Raw genomic sequence first — 20,040 nt, forward strand, 5'->3', positions numbered from 1 at the left:
AATAAATAAAATCTTAAAAAACAAAAAAAAAAGGAGAAAAAAAAAAAACTTAATGTGAGTTAGCTCAGCAGTCCTTTCCATGCCTCCAACTCCACTTCCTACCCCCCAGAAAGTGAGGACAGGGCAGAACAGAACATGTGACACTGGTGTTCTTTTCCCATTTATTTGCCCAGAGTTTGTTATTGCCTTTTAATTGTCCTGGGCGATCTTGGTAACTGTTTGCAAGGTCGTATCAATAAGGCTTGTGTCAGTTCTTGGATCTGCCGTTCAGTTTGACCTATAGCTTTGATCAAGTCATGTGCCCTGATTGCATCTCCATTTCTTCATTGGTAAAAGTGTGATGCTACTTACCTTATGAGTTTGAGGCAGAAATAAATTAGTTTGTAAGTGAAAGTGCTTACTCAAGTGGATGAAAAATAGCAGAGCATTGTTTTCCTGAGACTTGAGCCGTTGAGAAATGTTTCCTAAATACTGAGTGAATGAATGCCCTGGTGAAAAGAATGAGAACGACATGAGTGATATTAAGCTTCCATAGTTCCTATGGCAAAGCAATACTAGCTTTTCTTGAAACTCTTGGGACCTGACAAATGTGCTTCTTCCAAAGGTGTGGCACCCTCGGTGGAAGCCTTTGATAAGCTGATGAACAGCATGGTGGCTGAGTTTTTAAAGAAGAGTAGGATCCTTGCTGGTGATGTGGAGACTCACGTGAGTACTTTCCTGTCTTGTTGTCTGTGGAGAAGATGACTACTATTAAAAAAACCCAAAATGACAGAGGCGGGTGAGGATATGGGGAGACTGGGACCCTGGTGCACTGCTGGTGGGAATGTAAAATGGTGCAACCAGGATGGAATTCCTGCAATCCCACTTCTGGGCATAGACCCAGAGAATTGAAAGCAAGATCTCGAAGAGGTGTCTGTACACCCAAGTTCACAGCAGCATTGTTCGAAATAGCCAAGAGGTGGAAGCTACCTGAGTGTCTGTCAGTGGAGAAAGGGTAAACACAATGTGGTCTATACGTACAAGGGAATATTATTCAGCTTTGAAAAGGAAGGAAATTCTGACATGTGCTACAATGTGGATATACCGAGGATGTTATGCTCAGTGAAATAAGCCAGTCGCAGGAGGACAAATGCTGTATGATTCTACTTCTATGAGGTATCTATGATCTCATTTATTTGAGCTATCTGAGTAGTCAAACTCATAAGTGCAGAAAGTAGAATGTGTGGCTCCTCGGGGTTGGGGGAAGGGAGAAATGGGAATTTGTTTCATGGGGACAGGGTTTTCGTTTTGCAGTGAAAACTAAACTCCAGAAAAAGTTCTGGAGATCTGTTGTGAAACAGCATGAATATACATAACGCTACTGAACTATATGTTTAAAAATGGTTAAGATGGAAGATTTTGTATTATGTGTGTTTACCACAGTGGAAAAGTGCAGCCTGAGGAAAGGCAAAGCCATAGAATTTTAAAATCTTTGGATTGGGAAAGACCTATAATGATCTCTCGGCCATCCTCCCAGTTGTAGACATTTCTTTTTTACATTTAAAATGTTTAGCATCATCCTTGAGAGCAGTCATTATTTGCATGCATTGAGTGAAAATCCAATGTAATAGCCAAACCAATTAGAAACCTAAAAGAAATCTATCACCAGGTTCTTCTTTTTTATTTGCCTTTGTTTCTCACAGAGGATTAAATTCCAAATCCATCTGCTTATGGATTTCTCAGCAATGGCAAAACCATTTTCAGTGTAGATTCACAGAAAATCTGATTCTTGAATAAAGCTGTGGTTTGCAGTAAAAGGAAAAAAAAAGAAAAACATAAAAAGGGACTCTCTCTTACTTGTCCCCCAATTAGACATTACCTGCAACACCCAACACCAGTCTTCCACACAATCTGGTGACTCAGGTTATACCAGAGTTTCCAGAATTGTAATTAATAGGTGCTTCTCTCATCACATTTGCAATGCATTTGTTCATCACATCTGAGAAAAATGAAGATTCTCCTCATGACCTCCGTTTTTATTAAATATACCTATTGAAATGCCATTGGCAAAAGAGGGGAAGCTCTGAGGTACATGAGTTCTAGAAAAGTCTGCATAATAAGACGTGTTCGCTTCAAATGTGTCATAGAGCTCAGTACTTGCTCTGGCCTGCTCTCAAGCTTTAATGGGTTTGTTCGTAGGAAACGGTGTACACAGTAAGATAGTGGCTAAGCTGCTTCTGTTCTGAGGAGTGATGGTACCTGAAAACCACACATAAAATGGACTATTGCTGCCAATACACTAAAAGAGATTCTCGAGTGATTGACAGACCTTTATTGTCTTGAACTCTATTACAATTGGGTCATTATTGTCACTATTTTTTTAAGATCTTATTTGTTTGTTATTTTTTTTTTTAAGATCTTATTTATTTATGTATTTGAAAAGAAAGAGCATGAGCGGGAGGGGCAGAGGCAGAGGGAAATGGCGGATCCCAAGCTGACTGTACCAAGCGTGGAGCCCAACACAGGGTTCAGTCCCACGACCCCGAGATCATGACCTGAGCCAAAATCAAGAGTCAGCCACTTAACCAACTGCACCACCCAGGTGCCCCTCATTATTATTACTATTCATTCACATTGACATCGTGTTTCTGAGATAGAGTACATTATAACTCTCATTAGTAATAGCTCACAGAACCATGTAGAGAAGTGTTTTACTAAAGAATAAAGAGGCCTATTAATAGATATATTTAATTTTGCATTAGAAAACATGTAGAGTTTGCATACTAAGTAAGTCTCTCCAAATTCCATAGTAAACAGTTCCTTTCAATTCCTTTCAGAACAAAGCAAGTTATAAATAAAGCATAGCTTCATTCATATTAAGCTTTTTCTTCTCTTCACTCATCAGCCTGAAAATAGTATGACTCAGTTGGACTGTTCTCGATAACGGATGCAAAATGATTAAAAAAATTGTTTTTCACTAGTGGGTTTTTTTAAAGTGAAAGAAGGAATGTAAGGAGAGAAAGAAGGAAAGCAAAAAGAGGGAGAGAGAGGAGGAAAAGAAAGAGGAGAGGGGAGGGGAGAAGAGAGGAAAGGAAGAAAAAAGAGAAAAGAAAAGGAAGAAGGGAAGGGAGGGAGGAGGGAAGGAAGGAAGGAAGGAAGGAAGGGAAAAAAGCTTGTCATCCAAAAGTTTAGACTCTGATTCTACAACACAAAGAGAGCACAGGCAGCCATCGTCCATCTGCCCATGACTTTCATACATTGAGCAAGTGGTTTATTTTTTCTCTCTTATGGAACCATGTGTCATTGACGTTAAGCTTGCAGCTGCTGCCTCTCACATAAGCCAGAAGTGGGGGGTTGAACTTTGTTCCAAGAACACACCTGTTGCCTAGAAAAGAAAAAAAAAAAAAAAAACCCTCACATACCTGATTGTACAGTATGGAAATTTGAGAATGACACAAATGTGCGTCACGCTAAATCCTAGCCCTGTGTTTAAAAGCTATCCCACAGATACTAATGATGAATAAGGGCAGCCGAGCTATGATTTAACGTCTGCTTCGATGTGTTGGCTGCTGGTTGGGCTTAATTTACTGATCACTCAATAGTCTATTGACAGAACAGACCACAAAAAAGGGGAACTAATAGCTACAATTAGGAAGCTCTGCTGAACCAGAGAGCATAACAGGTTTAGAAAAGATTAGATCTTGTAAAGCCTTGGTGGATGCAACGTAAACCCAGGGGCTTATTTAAATTGCTCTTCAACCCAGGAACACTGATGCAGCTCGCACCCCTTTTAAGAAAAAGGTATAATTTTATCATAGAGGGTTAGATTAAATGGGGTCTTCAGTGTCAAAGGAAAGGGTCATCCGTAATACCAAGCCCTTGGTCAGACATCATTTATCTTTAACTGGACTAATGTGATTGTTTCTTACAAAGCTGTCCTGTTGTTATTCATGGTCTATGGACCCAACCTCGGGCTAGTTCTAAATGACTTGACAGTCACGAAACAGCTACAAGTCATGTAGATCCTCATAATGCAAACCCTTTTGGGAGATTTATGGAATTTACATTTTTAAAATGTCTCCAGAAGTCTGGAACATTTATTTTCTGCCCTTGATTAAAATGGATAAGAAAGAAACACTCTTTTATTCATCGTTTCATAAAAATGAAAGAACCATAATTTGAACAAAAAGGCAATACAATTCAATTAAGAAGTATAACACATTTAAGCATCGTGTGATTAACTCACACCGCACAATGTTAGGACCTTGCCTTCCCTGCCATCATAAAGGATGCACATTTTTAGCCAATTGTGGTAGCTGAACTCTGGGGTCACCATCACAGCTCTAGATGTGTCTAGTCTTTGTCATTGATGCAAGTCATCTACAAAACCTTGTGTTCATTTTAAGCCGTGCTGGTTGAGTCACGTGTTCAAAGAGAGGCTGACGAGGACTAGCAGTCTGTATCTGGGTCTTAGAGCTGGCTCATCTTTTTACAGCGTAACCTTGAGCTCATCCCTTACCCTCCTCAGTAATGAGGCTGGACGACCTCACTCCCAGGGGCCTTCCTTTTCTGGCAGCCGGTGGGAGTGACCACCTGTTGTCTCGGCATTAGAGCAGGAGGGAGGGGCTGGTCGGTTTCCAGACAGAGCTTGCTATAACATCTTCACAAGCATCTTGGGCCATGCCAGGGAGGGTACTTCAGTAATCTCAACATCCGAAGCAAACAGAAGGAAACATGTCAGGAAAAGGACACACAGAACACTAAAGACAAAATATCATCCTGCTTTACTATGCTACAGAAGACACTCAGACGCCTTCATTGGAAGAGACCTTGAGGCCTCCCTGAGTCTGTCCTCCTTGGTCTTACAGGTTGTCACTTACTCCTTTATTGGACCTGTTCTCTGAAAATAATAACTGTCTTTGGAATAAATAATACAAAATATGTGCATATTTATGTTTCTAGTTGAATCCTTTTCTTCCTTAATTAATACTCATTTAAAAAGTGATCCTTTGGGCTGCCCAGGTGGCTCGGTTGGTTAAACATCTGTCTCTGGATCTCAAGCTCAGGTCTTGATCTCAGGGTCCTGAATTCAAGCCCATGTGGGGCATGGAGCCTACTTTAAAAAATACATATTTTTTTTGCATTTTAAATGCTTTATAACCTGGGTCAATATAGGAACCCTTCTGCCCTCACTCCCCTTCCCCCCAAAATCATCAGAAGCAGAGGTCAGGGGTTGACTCCACCAACACCCCATTCTACACAGACCTCCTTCACTCTCCTGCTTACCTTCAGCCAAGTTGTTTCTCCCATTAACTTCTAGTTCCCTGCTAATTGCTTCATTTGAAACATTTATTTTTGCAGTTAGACATAGAATACTTTGGCAATTTAAGCCCAAAGGATCTGTAGGTCTTTCACATTCTCCAAATGGCAGAGATCCAAAAAATGACTTGTGGCTAGAATTCTGCCCCTAGATTTCATACAGACTTCGAGTTGGGACTTTTCCTTCTTACTGGCTTAGCCAGTTAACGATTATCAGAATTATTAGAGAAGGAGATGCATTAAAATTATCGCTTCTAATATATATCCCTTTCCTTTTTCCTTCTCCCTCCCTCTCACCTTTCTTTCCCACTTTCTTCCCTCCCTCCACACGCTGGAGAGGTTAGGTGACATGGGTGATAGGCTGAGTGATGAGCCATGACTTGGTGCGGAGCGGGGTGTCTGGTCTCCCCAGTTGCAATCCTTTGGGTGGGGAGACACCCGTCTTTGACTCTCAGCAGCTGTATCCCCCATCACCTTTGGGGAAATGAGCCCTAGTGAGAAGCACGTGGCACTGACTGGTGTCTTCCTCCCAGCCTCTGCACTCCATAGCGGTTCTCGCTTCCCCTACCCGATGTCCACCGTGCGAGGAAAGGGTGGTCAGACAGCTGACTCAGACGATGGCTTAGGAGGGGGTGGCACACCACCACTGCTCATGTACTCAGGCTTCTCAGAGCAGTGCTGAGTGAGGCGACAGGGCAAATGGTGGCCTGCAGGACAGATGCATGGTGTCCCGTGAGGGTCTTGGCTTCCGCCCCATCACACCAGCCTGGTCTCAGCCTGGTCCTCACTCACTGTGCTGTTGGGCGTCAAATTTGCAGAATTCCAGAAGGTCACAGATAGATCCGTTTCTGTCCTCATTTCTTCCCAAGAATGTGGAGAATTTTTATTCTCAGCATTGGACACATACTTTGCAACCCAGCCCATGCTCTGACGCATAGCCCACTCCTGCTAGGTCGCTAGCCTTAGTGGGACCTCCCTGGGACCCCTTTTCAACTTAAGGGCCCTGTTGTTTGGAGCGTACAACCCCTGTCCCTTCCCTTGCACATTCTCGTTTCATGGTGCACTGAAGGCTTTGGGGACCAGCTGGTGAGAAACGGGTCTTAGAATCCAGACATCTCCTGAAGGGCCCCCACGCATCACTAACCCCCAGGATCTCCCCATCTACCAAAAATAAAACGCCACCCAAAGTTTTTGCTGAAGCAATGAATTAGGTGCCGTGAATCTTGCAGGTTAAGATTTTTTCTGCCTTTCTTTTTTCCTTCCTGAACAGTAAACAGTAAATTTGCTTTCAGTAAACTTTTGCCTGAATGTTTTTTTTTTCTTCTTCTTGAAGGAGAACCATGGAATGCTACACTGGTTATCCCTGTCTGTTCTGTGTTTGCTAGTAGGAATCACATGAAGAGCAGGGATGCCTTCTGAGCTTGTCCAGGCCTGCTGTGGCTGGCGGGTGGGCTGGGGGACGGGCTGAGGGGCGGGGGGCAGACCTGTCCCCCAGCAGCTGGCTGCTCTTGGCCTCTACCTGGGGACAAAGTAGATGACTGAGTCTCACACGAATGGCACTGCTCTGTGTAGAAGCCTAGCAAGAGTGTGCAGCTCAGGTCACTTTGTCAGGAGTTCCCCAGGGTAACCAGCAACTTCTCTCCAGCCTTTTTTCTCCCAGGCAGCGCCCTCTCTGAGGATTCTTGCCATGTCAGAATTGAATCATGGTACCTAGTGCCACAAAAATTCATGTCCTTGTCCTCACTCTTCTTTTTCCCTGCCCTTCCTTCTTCCTAAAACTACGCCAATAGTTGAAACATTTGTTTGTTTTAACTTAATTGTCCGCCCAGAGGCTGCTTCAGCATCTGAAAATTAATACTTTGTCTAAAAGTAATGGCCTGATTTCATTTAGATTATCTTGTTATTTCTATCCATGCACCCATCCCCACAAAGCACATGCACGCGCACACGTGCGTATCCACTACATGCCTAAGAATTCCTCGTCACGCTGCATTAGCTACGTATGAGAAAAAAACAGTCTTGGGCAAATATATCAGATGTCAGGCCCAAGACTCCCTCAGATTGTAAGAAATATGTTTGCAGCTTTGTCAGATGTGTGGAAGGCAAATACAAAATGTGTTTTCTTGCCTTTAGTAGTAGTATTTCTATTATTTTTTTATTAGTATAGTTAGTATTTAGGTTGTGGCTTACCAGTATAAGTCTCAAAATATGAGAGTTTAAAAAAAAATATGAGAGCTTATACATTTTATAACATACTACAACCCAACTCTTTTTAATGAGTCAAATATAAGATGTTTTAGTGATGTAAAAGAACGTTCTCAATGAATTAATAATTTATTGTCCATTAAAGGAGATGCATATGTATAAAATAATCCATTGTATGTATGTGCATATACATATATATACTCAGCCATAAAAAAAAGTGAAAGTGAAAGAAGTCAGATAGAAGGACAAATACCATAGGATTTCACTTACATGGGAAATTTAAAAGGAAAACAAATGAAGCAGAAGAGAAACAGACTTACACATGCTGAGAACAAACTGGTGGTTGCCAGCGAGGACAGGCGTGGGGAGGTAGGTAAACTGGGTGAAGGGGATTAAGAGGTACAAACTTCCAGTTAGAAAATAAATAAGACATGGGATTACAATGCACAACATAGGGAATACAGCTAACTGATTTATTGCTGTGACCGTCTCCTTGTGTAGATTTCAGGTATACAACCTGAAACTACTACAATATTCTATTTCCATTATCCTTCAAAAAATAATCATTAATCACTCATATGTGTTTGCAATAGAAATCTTTTCCCTTTCAGAAAACTCTTCTTTTTTATTTTTCTTTTTTTTTCTAAGATTTTATTTTATTTATTTACTTATTTTTTTGAAGATTTTATTTATTTATTTGACAGACAGGGATCACAAGTAGGCAGAGAGGCAGGCAGAGAGTGAAGGGGAAGCAGGCTCCCTGCTGAGCAGAGAGCCTGATGTGGGGCTCGATCCCAGGACCCTGAGATCACGACCCGAGCTGAAGGCAGAGGCTTAACCCACTGAGCCACCCAGGCGCCCCTCTAAGATTTTATTTTTAAATAATCTCTATGCCCAACAGGGGGCTCAATCTCATAACCCCAAAATCAAGAGTCACATGCTCTACTGACCGAGCCAGCCAGGCGCCCCAGGAAAACACTTTCCTAAGGCAACTGGAATATTGATATTTGAGTTTCGGTTAGTTAATTTCATTAAAACCAATTAATATACAGGAAAGGTAGTATGGTTTACTGATAATTTGGTGCTGGGGTTTAGGACAAGGTCCTAGAAGTACGATGCTTTCCTCTGACCCTCTCAGCTTCTAGCACTGTACCCACAGGCTCATCTGTGCTTGCTAAATGAATGAATGAAAATGAATGTTTGATAAACGAATCAAATCATTAATGAATTATTGAACCAATGCATGGACGAACATACCATGGCTGAAAGTGTAGATGAAATAATATCCCAGACTAACAGTTGAAAAGAGATCAAGGCCAAGTTTAAAGTCATGAATCATGTGAAATTTGGAGAAATATAGACCCCAAAGATTGTTGTTTATCTCACACACACACGCTTATATCTTGAGTTTCTCATAGACCTGATAGTTTATCTAGTACCTCCCTCATTCCCTTCATTCTCATTAAGAAAAGCTAAATGAGAATTTTCTCTAATTTATTTGAGGATAGTTGACTCATACGTTACATAGTTTCAGGTGTGCCGCCTAGTGATTCAGCATCTCTACTGGTTACGCTGTGCTCACCACAAGCGCAGCTGCCATCTGTCCTGATACATTGTAATGCCAATAATACATATTCCCTGTGCTGTGCTTTTTCTTCCAGTGACTTAACTCATTCCATACCTGGTAGCCTGTATCTCCCACTTCCCTTCACCCATTTTGCCCATCCCCTCACTGTGTCCTTCCTTCTGGCAACCATCAGTTTGTTCCTCTGGCTTTACAGGTATGCTTCTGGTTTTTGTTTGTTTATTCATTTGTTTTGCTTTTTGGATTCCATATATGGGTGAACTCATATGGTACTCATCTTTCTCAGTCTGACTTATTTCATTTAGCATAGTGCCTTCTAGGTCCACTGCATCACAAATGGCAAGATCTCATCCCTTTTTATGGCTGTGTGGTATTGCTATGTGTGTGTAGTATGTATCTTCTTGGTCCATTCATCTATCAATAGACACAGGTTGTTTCCATATCTTGGCTATTTATTGTAAATGCTGCAATAAACATAGGGTGCCTGTATCTTTTTGAATTCGTGTTTTTGTTTTCTTTGGGTAAATACCCAGTGGCAGAATTATTGGAGCACATAGTATTTTTATTTTTAATTTTTTGAAGAACTTCCATACTCTTTTCCTGAGTGGCTACACCAATTTACATTCCCACCAGCAGTGTGCAAGGGCTCCCTTTTCTCCACATCCTCACCAACACTTGTTGTTTCTTGTCTTTTTTATTTTAGCCATTCTGACAGGTATAAGGTCTAAATAAGAATTTATGAACATGCGAAAATCCATCAATGTAGTGACTTGTAGTCACTGCCAGTAGAAATCCCATGAGCTCTGAGACAAGATCTTTTTGTGAACTTTACTGTATTTTAAACTTAAGCCCAGATTTTAAAAAGCAATAGAATGTTGTTTGTGTTCTCTGTTTGGATTGGGTTTTGGCATATTACTTTCCCCTTTGATCATGAACATTCGCAATGATAGCGATTGGGTGAGAAGTAACTTTGTAGAGTCCTAAGGGGCCAGTTGGGACATTAAATTTTTGTATGGTACTTCGTCGTATAATTCCCAATAACCAACTCTCCCAGATTCCAAGAGTCTTTAGCTGTCTTTTTATAATTTTAAACATCTGGATGAAAAGTAAAAAACTGACTGGATTGTCTCAATGTATCAAAATACTGACCATCCCAAACTTTGAAATGGGGACTCTCACCCCAGAGTTCACTTTTAAATTAGTTCATAGAAACTTGGAAGACATTTTCCCATAGGCCTATTATAAGCAAAGGGGGTTCAATTCCTGCTCAAAGACATGAAAGAACATTCTTCCATGTGCTGTACACAGACCACTGAGATCTACAGTCTTGTTGCTAATGGTCTGCCATGAGAAAGGACAGAAATTGTAAGATTTGAACACTTTGCTAGCAATCCCACAGAGTAATTTTAAGTCTGCTAAATCCGGTAATTTAAAAAACTAGGACTTGTACTTTGTCTGGTTCTTCTTTTTATTTTTCTAGTAAGGCTCTTTTGTTATTTTACAAAAGTATCAGTCTGTGACAGATGAGAAATTAAAAAGAAAAACCTTTAACCAAATGTTTTTTGAGCAGCACTTATGTAATGCAAAATGCTAGAAAAAAAAATTCTTCCACTGTGCTTTTAGTTAAATGAAGCAGGAAAACAGTAATATAATCTACAAAATGGTTAGTAGTTCCAAAGGCAGAAAAGTAAATTTTCTGAGGATAACTGAGCCGAAATTGAGGGGAGATTAAAGAGGTGATACGTGCACTTTAAGAAAGATTTGTCTTATTAAAAATAAAGTCTGAAAGGATATTCATTGAATTACTGACAATAGTCATTGGGTTGGGGGGGTCTGGACTTAATGAAAACTTTTACTTCCTAAACATTCAAATCTTTTGAACTTTTTACATCGTGCGTGTGTTACTGTTATCATCAAAAGAGAGGAAAAGGAATATTTGACAGTAATGGGAAAAAATCTTGGAATCAAGGTTTTGCCTGAAAAGGGAGTTCACTGAGCAGCAAAAGACGAATGAAGAGAAAATGAAGGCACCAGGTGGCCCCCCTGATCCTGAGCACTTGGCTACAGAGTACCCTTGTGGTCAAGGGTCCAGGGTGCCTGGGAATCCATGGGGAGTTGGGGAATAGGTGTCAATCAAAGACCTTGCATGGATTGAGTGTTCCTAATAAGAGCTCAGTCTAGATGGATTGATATTGGCTAGAAATGGTTGATGAATGAACAAAATCTGATTCTTAGCTAAATTTTGTAGTTGCTGAAGATCAATCTTATTTCCCTGACTTATTTTCATTTTCCATATTAGTGAGATAGGCAGTGTAAAGAAGGGGAAAGAGAACTGGCATTCGTTGAGAGCCCACTAGGTGAGGGCACTTTGCATAGTGACTGACAAAAATTCCTCCGTCAGTAGGAGAACCATTTAAGGTGGAGAAAGATTGGCTAACTTGCTTATGGCCATGCATCTAGGAAAGGATAGAGTTGGGTTATATCTCGGGCCTATCTGAAGTCTAAAGCTCATGATCTCTGCACTACACCAACCCACTATCCAATAATTTAAATCATTCATTATTAAGCAGTAGTCACTGAGCTTCTGTTGTAATAAAGACCCATTTATGTAGGTACCCATGGGCCTCATCTTCAAGACCTACTCGGAGACGCAAGGCATATACACATGCGTGGAAGTTAAATAAGAATATGGCTTACATAACACAAGTGAGGGGACAATGCTTAGTGTCACATTGCATTCTTGAATAAGGATAACCTTGTTGTCCCTAATTTTTTGGAGTGATCTTAGAGCAATCAAGTGTCCTTCACAATTGTGTAGACCCAAAGTTCATTAACCATGAAGCAGTTCTGGCTTACCAAGTCGAAAGATTTGGTTTAAACATATTGATACCATCCATGGGATTCCTTAAGTGTTAGAAAAACAAATTACAAAATTTGGAGAAGAGCCAGTCTGCCAAGTATTTTTTAGCTACACCATGATTGAATTTGAAAATAAAGTTAATTTAGGAGAATGGTTCTGTGCAGAATACAAACTTGGAACAATATTCATACCTGTCAGAAAAGCAAATGGATTTAAACATACAGTGGTGTTTTCTTTTTTCCCCTATTCCCATGCCTCGAGAAATACTGAATGTTTTTCTTTCAAATCTTTGGCTTTTTTAAATATAAACTGCAACAGTGGATTGTTTAGAGGAGTTTTTGTTGGTTTTTTTTTAAACTACAGTGATTGTTTTTATATTAGAGATTTTGCAAAGTCTTCTGCACATTCTATTTTTGTACACTGCTTGTTTAATTTAGACCACATTTCTGGACCTCTTTCCATGCCAGTGCGTTGGGGTCTCCAAGTCATTTTAAATGACTGTGTAGTATTTCATTATATGGCTACACCGTAATTGATTTAAACAATCAAAATCATATCTAGGTGAAATAATGTACCTACAAGAATTCAGGGCCTGGACTAAGGTGACCCAGGTAAGATGCAAGTAAAGAGGGAATATGCTGGCCCTCCTTACCAGTGTCACCCTGGTCCCATCCCTGCAAGGCTGGGCATCCAGTATCATCATTTATCTTCATTTTAAAAAGTAATAACATTTGACTTGTTTTCAGTTTTTCTCCATTAGAAGCAAAATTTCAGTGGATATTATTTTCTGAAGGGAAATTCCTGCAGTTGGAAGTACTAGGTCAATGGCAAGCATTCCCTAATACTTCCTGTTCCCCTTTACCCTTTCTCCCCCCTCCCCCCGCCACAACACACATGGTTCTGATTCATACTCTCATGGTGTCTTAAAGTGCTTTATGAAATTTGGTGGTAGTTACAAACTAGGAAAATAAGAATTTTAGGGGAAAAAAAAGAATTTTAGGGATGATTTGAATGCCCGTTAATATTCATGATATTGGCTCTTTATTTTATTTTACTTTTTTTATGTTTTCAGTTTTTTATTTATTTATTTATTTTCAGCATAACAGTATTCATTGTTTTTGTACCACACACAGAGCTCCATGCAATCCGTGCCCTCTCTAATACCCACCACCTGGTTCCCCCAACCTCCCACCCCCCCCACCTCTTCAAACCCTTCAGATTGTTTTTCAGAGTCCATAGTCTCTCATTGTTCACCTCCCCTTCCAATTTCCCCCCAACTGCCTTCTCCTAACTCCCCATGTCCTCCATGCTATTTGTTAAATAAGTGAAACCATATGATAATTGACTCTTTCTGCTTGACTTATTTCACTCAGCATAATCTCTTCCAGTCCCGTCCATGTTGCTACAAAAGTTGGGTATTCATCCTTTCTGATGGAGGCATCATACTCCATAGTGTATATGGACCACATCTTCCTTATCCATTTGTCCGTTGAAGGGCATCTTGGTTCTTTCCACAGTTTGGCGACCGTGGCCATTGCTGCTATAAACATTGGGGTACAGATGGCCCTTCTTTTCACTACATCTGTATCTTTGGGGTAAATACCCAGTAGTGCAATTGCAGGGTCATAGGGAAGTTCTATTTTCAATTTCCTGAGGAATCTCCACACTGTTCTCCAAAGAGGCTGCACCAGCTTGCATTCCCACCAACAGTGTAAGAGGGTTCCCCTTTCTCCACATCCCCTCCAACACATGTTGTTTCCTGTCTTGCTAATTTTGGCCATTCTAACTTGTGTAAGGTGATATCTCAATGTGGTTTTAATTTGAATCTCCCTGATGGCTAGTGATGATGAACATTTTTTCATGTGTCTGATAGCCATTTGTATGTCTTCATTGGAGAAGTATCTGTTCATATCTTCTGCCCATATTTTGATATGATTATCTGATTTTGGCTCTTTAAAAATGCTTTGCCCTCTACTGGATGTGCAGGGAGATAAAAGCAAAGCTATTCTTCCCCATATAAGTCATCTTTTTTTTTGCAAAAGAAAACCATTTATCAGGTCTTTTCATAGTATTTGATGTACCAAGTAATTTATTTAACTTCCCTCTTTGGAACTGGATATATGACGTGTTTTGGGTGGGGTTGGTTGAGTGTTGAGTCACTTGAACTGAGACCACTAACGCAGCTGAACCATATAATAAAAGATTTCAGGCATGGATGTAAGAAGGGACACGTTGGAGCTGTTCCCTAGCATCAGAACTGTGCACCGTGGTTTATGTAAACACTTATGTGAGTTGGAGTTGCCAAGGCAACAATCCTATTAATGAAGAATAAACCTCTTTTATTATCAGTGCCTGAATGATTACTTTTTTTATAAACTGTGCCTGGTAGTCTAACACTGACATTCTTAATCTACCTACTCATCTTTGCTTTCCAGACTGCAAAACTATTTAGCTCTATTCAATAAGCATGCCTCCTTTCTCTGCCAATGGAAGTGGAATTATTGGGGGAAAAAATTAGCCAACTGTAAGGGCAGTAAAAATACTAATTTATAACAATTATCTAATCTAAAATTATTGCCCTTTTGATATATACTTTGACAAAGGTAGAGCCTGAAATCGACTGAACTTGTTTGGTATTTGAGTGGGCCAGTCTTTAAATTAACTTGTCTCTATGATTTAACAGAGCATTGCCAACATATTTTTAAATAAGTGGAGTGTGACATTACTGCTTCCTTCCCCTAGTCAGACTGTAAATTTAGACTCCATTTTATTGCGTGCACACTGGATACTTGAAAAAGGCAGCTGTGGCTGAGTCATAGGGAACTCTGTTGTCTTGAAGGGCCAGAGAGCCACGTTAAGGGGAATGGGAATGATACCTAGAAATGAGTGAATTTGAGGCAGTGTGCTTCTTGGGTTCTAGAGAGAAGGAAATCTTTTCTTCAAAAAAGAATACATTCCTTTTAATGAGAATGCTTCTTGTGTGTTGTCGAGCTAACCAAATGTTGTCAAGCTTACCTTTTCAGTCGTGGGTTGGTGAAATCACAACTTAACACTTACCACTCGTGTTCATTAACCATTCTCTGTATTCATGATCCGTTTCCCTGATTTAAACTTGGTAGCACCCAGGCACCTAGTAGGTGCTCAGAAAAAACATTTTGTTTGTGACATTCGATAATAAATTTCAGTCTTACTCAGTTATATCTGTTATATATTTTTCCCGATAATAAAATTTTAATGTTTGTTGAAGAAAAATTTGACAACAAATGTATAAAGAAGAGAACAAAATCCACTCACAATTTCATTACTCGGAGATAACTGCCATTGATATCATGGCATAGTTATTTCATAAGGACTTTGTTCAAAGTCCTGTTTTCTCCTCAGTAAGTTGGAATCAGCACTGTAATCTGTGACAGCCATATGTATAAGGACAAATGACACATGCCAGGCACTGACGGGCACAGGTAGTCCAGGTGAGACATTAGGATGTTGACTGAAATGATGGGACCAGTCATAGTCCGAGCAAAGCTTGGCCCATCTCACATGTCACTGTGGCAATTTGGGTTCAACAAAAAATAGTCGATCTGATTTCTCAAGTCTTCATTTGTAGCTTTAGATGACATCACTAGCCAAGCAAATTTGCCCTCAGAGCAGGTTTTAACATACACAGATGTACATGTTTCCTTATTAATGGCAACTCGGCTGGCTTGCTTTATTCCTCTTCCTGATGGCACATTGGGAAGAGACAAGGCTGTTCCCCAAACTTATATAGAATAGCCAAAGGTCCATGGGAGCTCAAGAAGTCATAATGAAGAAACAGCCTATCCTCGCACGCTTTATTCTTGGCTGTGACAACATAAAGGGGCAATTTGAATTGCTTTCATTCCCTGCCTCAGTAATCTCTGTGAGTACCTCCAAGTACCCTAAGATAAGTATAATAAAAATAACCATAAGCACAAAGAATAAAATCTCATGTAATGAGGACAAAAGCATACAACTTTGTTATTTTAACAAACAGAAACAATCCAAGTAAAAATAGAGTTTTTATCATAGTCTCTTAGTGACCCCTCCCCCCGCCACCCTTGCCACCAAGCATTTCCCATGTAGGAGTTCATAACACCTCTGTGTTCATAACCCCCCCCACACACACACACCTTACCTGCAATCCCATGTAAATATCAATATAGCAGGTGATGAGGAGATGCTCTGTCACTGAGAGGATGAAGTGGGATGAAGTTCAAAAATATCTGAAAATTTAAATAGAATAAGTTTTTTCTTGCTTTAAAAAAAAAAAGTGGAAGGACTTCTAGTTTCTGATTCCATATGTAAGGAGCTTAAAAATCACCACACCATCCTGCACAAGTAAAAAGCTGAACAGATTAAAAGAACAGCAACTCTTTTTGGATCTATAAGAGAAGGGAGGACACAGGGCAAACTGCTGTGCCCAGGATCAGAGAAACAGGTGATACACGGAATGCCAGTGTATTGGAGCAAAGACTCAGGAGGTGAAACTGCCACCAGTGCTTGGGTAGGAAAACAACGTGAACTGTAATTGGTGGATTGTTGCAAGCTCAGTGCAGACAACTCTGGGAGTTAAGAACTCCAGGAGGACCCAGTTGTTGGGGTCCCCCACCACACTGGGAGATATACCCATAGCATTTCAACCAGGTTCCTATCGTAAATATGGAAGAAAAGTATCCCCAGACTTCTGGCAAGGGGAGGGGGAAGTAAGCATTTTGAAATTAGCCAGAGCACTCTGTTCTCAATAAGGCCTGTCCTCAGTGGAAACTACTCAGGGCATACCCTTGTGCAGGGTATTGTCAGAGCCCTGCTGACCTCGGAAAGAGAAATCCTCAACTCCAGTTGGCTCTAGTCTTCCACATAGGAAAGAGAAATCAAGTCTAGCTGATTGTAGCCACCCTGTCCCATCTCAGGAGGAAGGGAAAAAAGTGAGAGACACTTAGGAAGTTCACAGTCCAGAGGCATAGGCTCACTAAAAGATCGGACCTAATTGTAAGATTAAAGTACACTTCCTCATCTTGCCTCACCACTCCGTTACTAAAGTCCTATTGACAGCAGTTTCTTTCACTCAGTACATCACATCTGGCTATTTAAAAAAAAAAATTATCAAAAAAATTACAAGGCATACCATTAGACAAAAACCAGAATTTGAAGAGGCAAAGCACACATCAGAACCAAAGGTAGTAGCAATGTTAGAACTACCAAATTGGGAATTTTAAATAACTGTGATTAATTTGTAAAGGACAATAATGGAAAAAGTAGATAGCATGCAAAAACAGATGGGTAATAAACAGACAGAAATCCTAAGAAGGAATCAAAAAGAAATTCTGAATATTAAAAGTACTGTAACAGAGGCAAAAAGTGGCTTTGATGGTCTTATTAGTAGACTGCACACCACTGAGGAAGAAATCTCTGAGCTAAAAGATATATCGGTAGAATCTTCCAAAAACAGAGAGAACAAAGACCATACATAACAGAACAGAATATCCAAGGGCCGTGGGACAACTATGAAAGGTGTAGCATATGTTTAATGGGAATAACAGGAGACTAAAGAGAGAAAGGAATAGAAAAAAATACTTGAGGGCACCTGGGTGGCTCAGTGGGTTAAGCCTCTGCCTTTGGCTCGGGTCATGATCTCGGGGTCCTGGGATCAAGTTCCACATCGGGCTCTCTGCTCAGCAGGGAGCCTGCTTCCTTCCTCTCTCTCTCTGCCTGCCTCTCTGCCTACTTGTGATTTCTTTCTCTGTCAAATAAATAAATCTTTTAAAAAAATATTTGAAACAATGGTAACCAAGAATTTCCCCCAAATTGACATCAAAAACCAAACCACAGATCCAGGAAGCTTAAAGAATACCAAGTATGATAAATACACAAAAACTACACCCCAGAATATCATTCTCAAATTATAGGAAATAAAAAATAATGGAATAATCCTGCAAGAAGCCAGATGAAAACACATTTTCTATAGAGGAACAAAGATAAGATACATCTGACCTTTCCTCAGAAACCCACAAGCAAGAAGAGAGTAGAGGGAGATATTTAAAGTGTTAAGAGAAGAAACCTACCAATCTAGAACAAATCTAAGATACATCTGACCTTTCCTCAGAAACCCACAAGCAAGAAGAGAGTAGAGGGAAATATTTAAAGTGGTAAGAGAAGAAACCTACCAATCTAGAATTTTGTACTCTGAAAAATTAAAAAGTGAAGAAGTACTTTCTCAGACAAAAATTGAGGAAACTTGTTTCCAGTAGACTTGCCTTGCAGGAAATGTTAAAACAAGTTCTTCCAAGAAAAGGAGTATAATATAATTAGCTCAGACACCTGTATCTATATAAAGACTAACATCAAAAAAGAAATAAATGAAGGTAAAATAAAAACTTATTTTTCATATTCTTGATTGATCTAATGTGTAACAATTCATTCAAAATAATAATAGAAACAGTATATTGAATTATTATACTTCTGTATATATCATCTGTATGCATATGTATCATATATATGTATATAAGTGAAATGAAAAGACAGCAGTGATACTCAGGACAAGATGAAGAGATTAAGATTATTTTGTTATTATAAGGTATTTATGCTACTGTGGTGTAATGTTGTTTGAAAGTGATCTTGGATTAGTTGTATATTGCAACCTCTTGGCCAACCACTTAAAAAAGAAAAAAAATATGTAACTGATATGCTAAAGGAGAGAAAGTGAAATCATCTAAAATGCTCAGTTAAAATCACAAAAGGCAGAAAGAAGAGTAGAAGACAAAAAAAAAATAGGAACAAATAACAAGGGCAACAAATGGAAAACAGTAATGAATATGGTAGATATTAATCCAGTGATAGCTGTAATCACTTTGAATGTCAGTCGTTTAAATGCACCATTTAAAAGATAGGGATTGTCACAGGGGGTCAAAAAACATGGCCCAACTACATGTTGTCTACAAGAAAGCCATTTTAAATGTAAAGACACATACAGATTAAAAATAAGTGGATGCAGAAAATATGCCATGCTAACATTAATCAGAAGAAAGCAAGAGTACCTGTATTAATTTCAGAAGAGCAGACTTCTAAGTAAGGGAAGTTGCCAGGGATAAAGAAGGGCATTGTGTAGTGATAAAAGATATTATAAGGCAAGAAAACTATAGACCAATATCTCTCATGAACCTAAGTGCAGAAATCCTCAAAAAATATTAGCAAATCAAATCCAAAAAAGTATAGATAAAATTATACACCATGGTCAAGGGTAATTTTTCCCAGATCTACAAGGCTGGTTCAATATTCAAAAATCAATTAATGTGGGGGCACCTGGGTGTCTCAGTCAGTTCAGTGTGTGACTCTTGGTTTAGGCTCAGGTCGTGATCTTAGGATAGTGAGATCCAGCCCCATGTAAAGCTCCACACTCAGTGGGAGTCTGCTTGAAGATTCTCTCCCTGTGCCCCCCGACTTGTGCATGTGTTCCATCTAAAATAAATAAATACATCTTTTAAAAAATTAATGGTATTAGAGTAGTACTGTCCTCATGGAATGATTTAGGAAGTGTTTCCTCTGATTCAATCTTTTAAGAGAGATTATAGGAAATTGATATACTTGTTTGGTGGAATTCTCCAATGAACCCATTGGGCCTGGTGGTTTCCATTTTTAAAAGGTTATTAATTATTAATTGAATTTTTTAACAGATAAAGAACTATTCAAATTATGTGTTTCTTTTTGTGTTACAAATGTTAAGTTCTCGGGCTCACTCAAACCTACCAAATCTGGAACTTGGTTTTAAGGCTCAACAATCTGTTTTAACAAACCATCCAGGTGATGGGGTGCCTGGGTGGTTCAGTGGGTTAAAGCCTCTGCCTTTAGCTCAGGTCACGATCCCGGGGTCCTGAGATCTAGTCCTGTATCGGGCTCTCTGCTCTTAAGATTGAAAAGCATGGTGTACACCCTCTTTATGGTTCTTAATATGTCAACCCAGATGCCTTTCATAATCTGACTTTATAGAGTTGGTGCCTTTGTTCATTTTTACAAAATTAGACATCTCCAATTTGTTTCCAACAAAATCATGAAGTGGTGATATTTTGTCTTCATC

At 39.7% G+C, this 20,040-nt stretch overlaps 1 protein-coding gene across 2 annotated transcripts in view; it reads left to right on the forward strand.

Annotated features, from left to right (window-relative positions):
- CAP2 (cyclase associated actin cytoskeleton regulatory protein 2) overlaps positions 1–20,040 on the forward strand; it is a 136,951-nt gene that overhangs the window by 28,525 nt on the left and 88,386 nt on the right. For both annotated transcript variants that reach the window (XM_032861613.1, XM_032861612.1), the window contains exon 3: positions 605–705. In XM_032861613.1, the coding sequence (XP_032717504.1) occupies positions 605–705 (101 nt within the window). The remainder of the gene's footprint in view (positions 1–604; positions 706–20,040) is intronic.

The sequence above is a fragment of the Lontra canadensis genome, unplaced genomic scaffold (assembly GCF_010015895.1).
Source record: "Lontra canadensis isolate GAN:19392208 unplaced genomic scaffold, GSC_riverotter_1.0 scaffold21, whole genome shotgun sequence".
NCBI classification, from domain to species: domain Eukaryota; kingdom Metazoa; phylum Chordata; class Mammalia; order Carnivora; family Mustelidae; genus Lontra; species Lontra canadensis.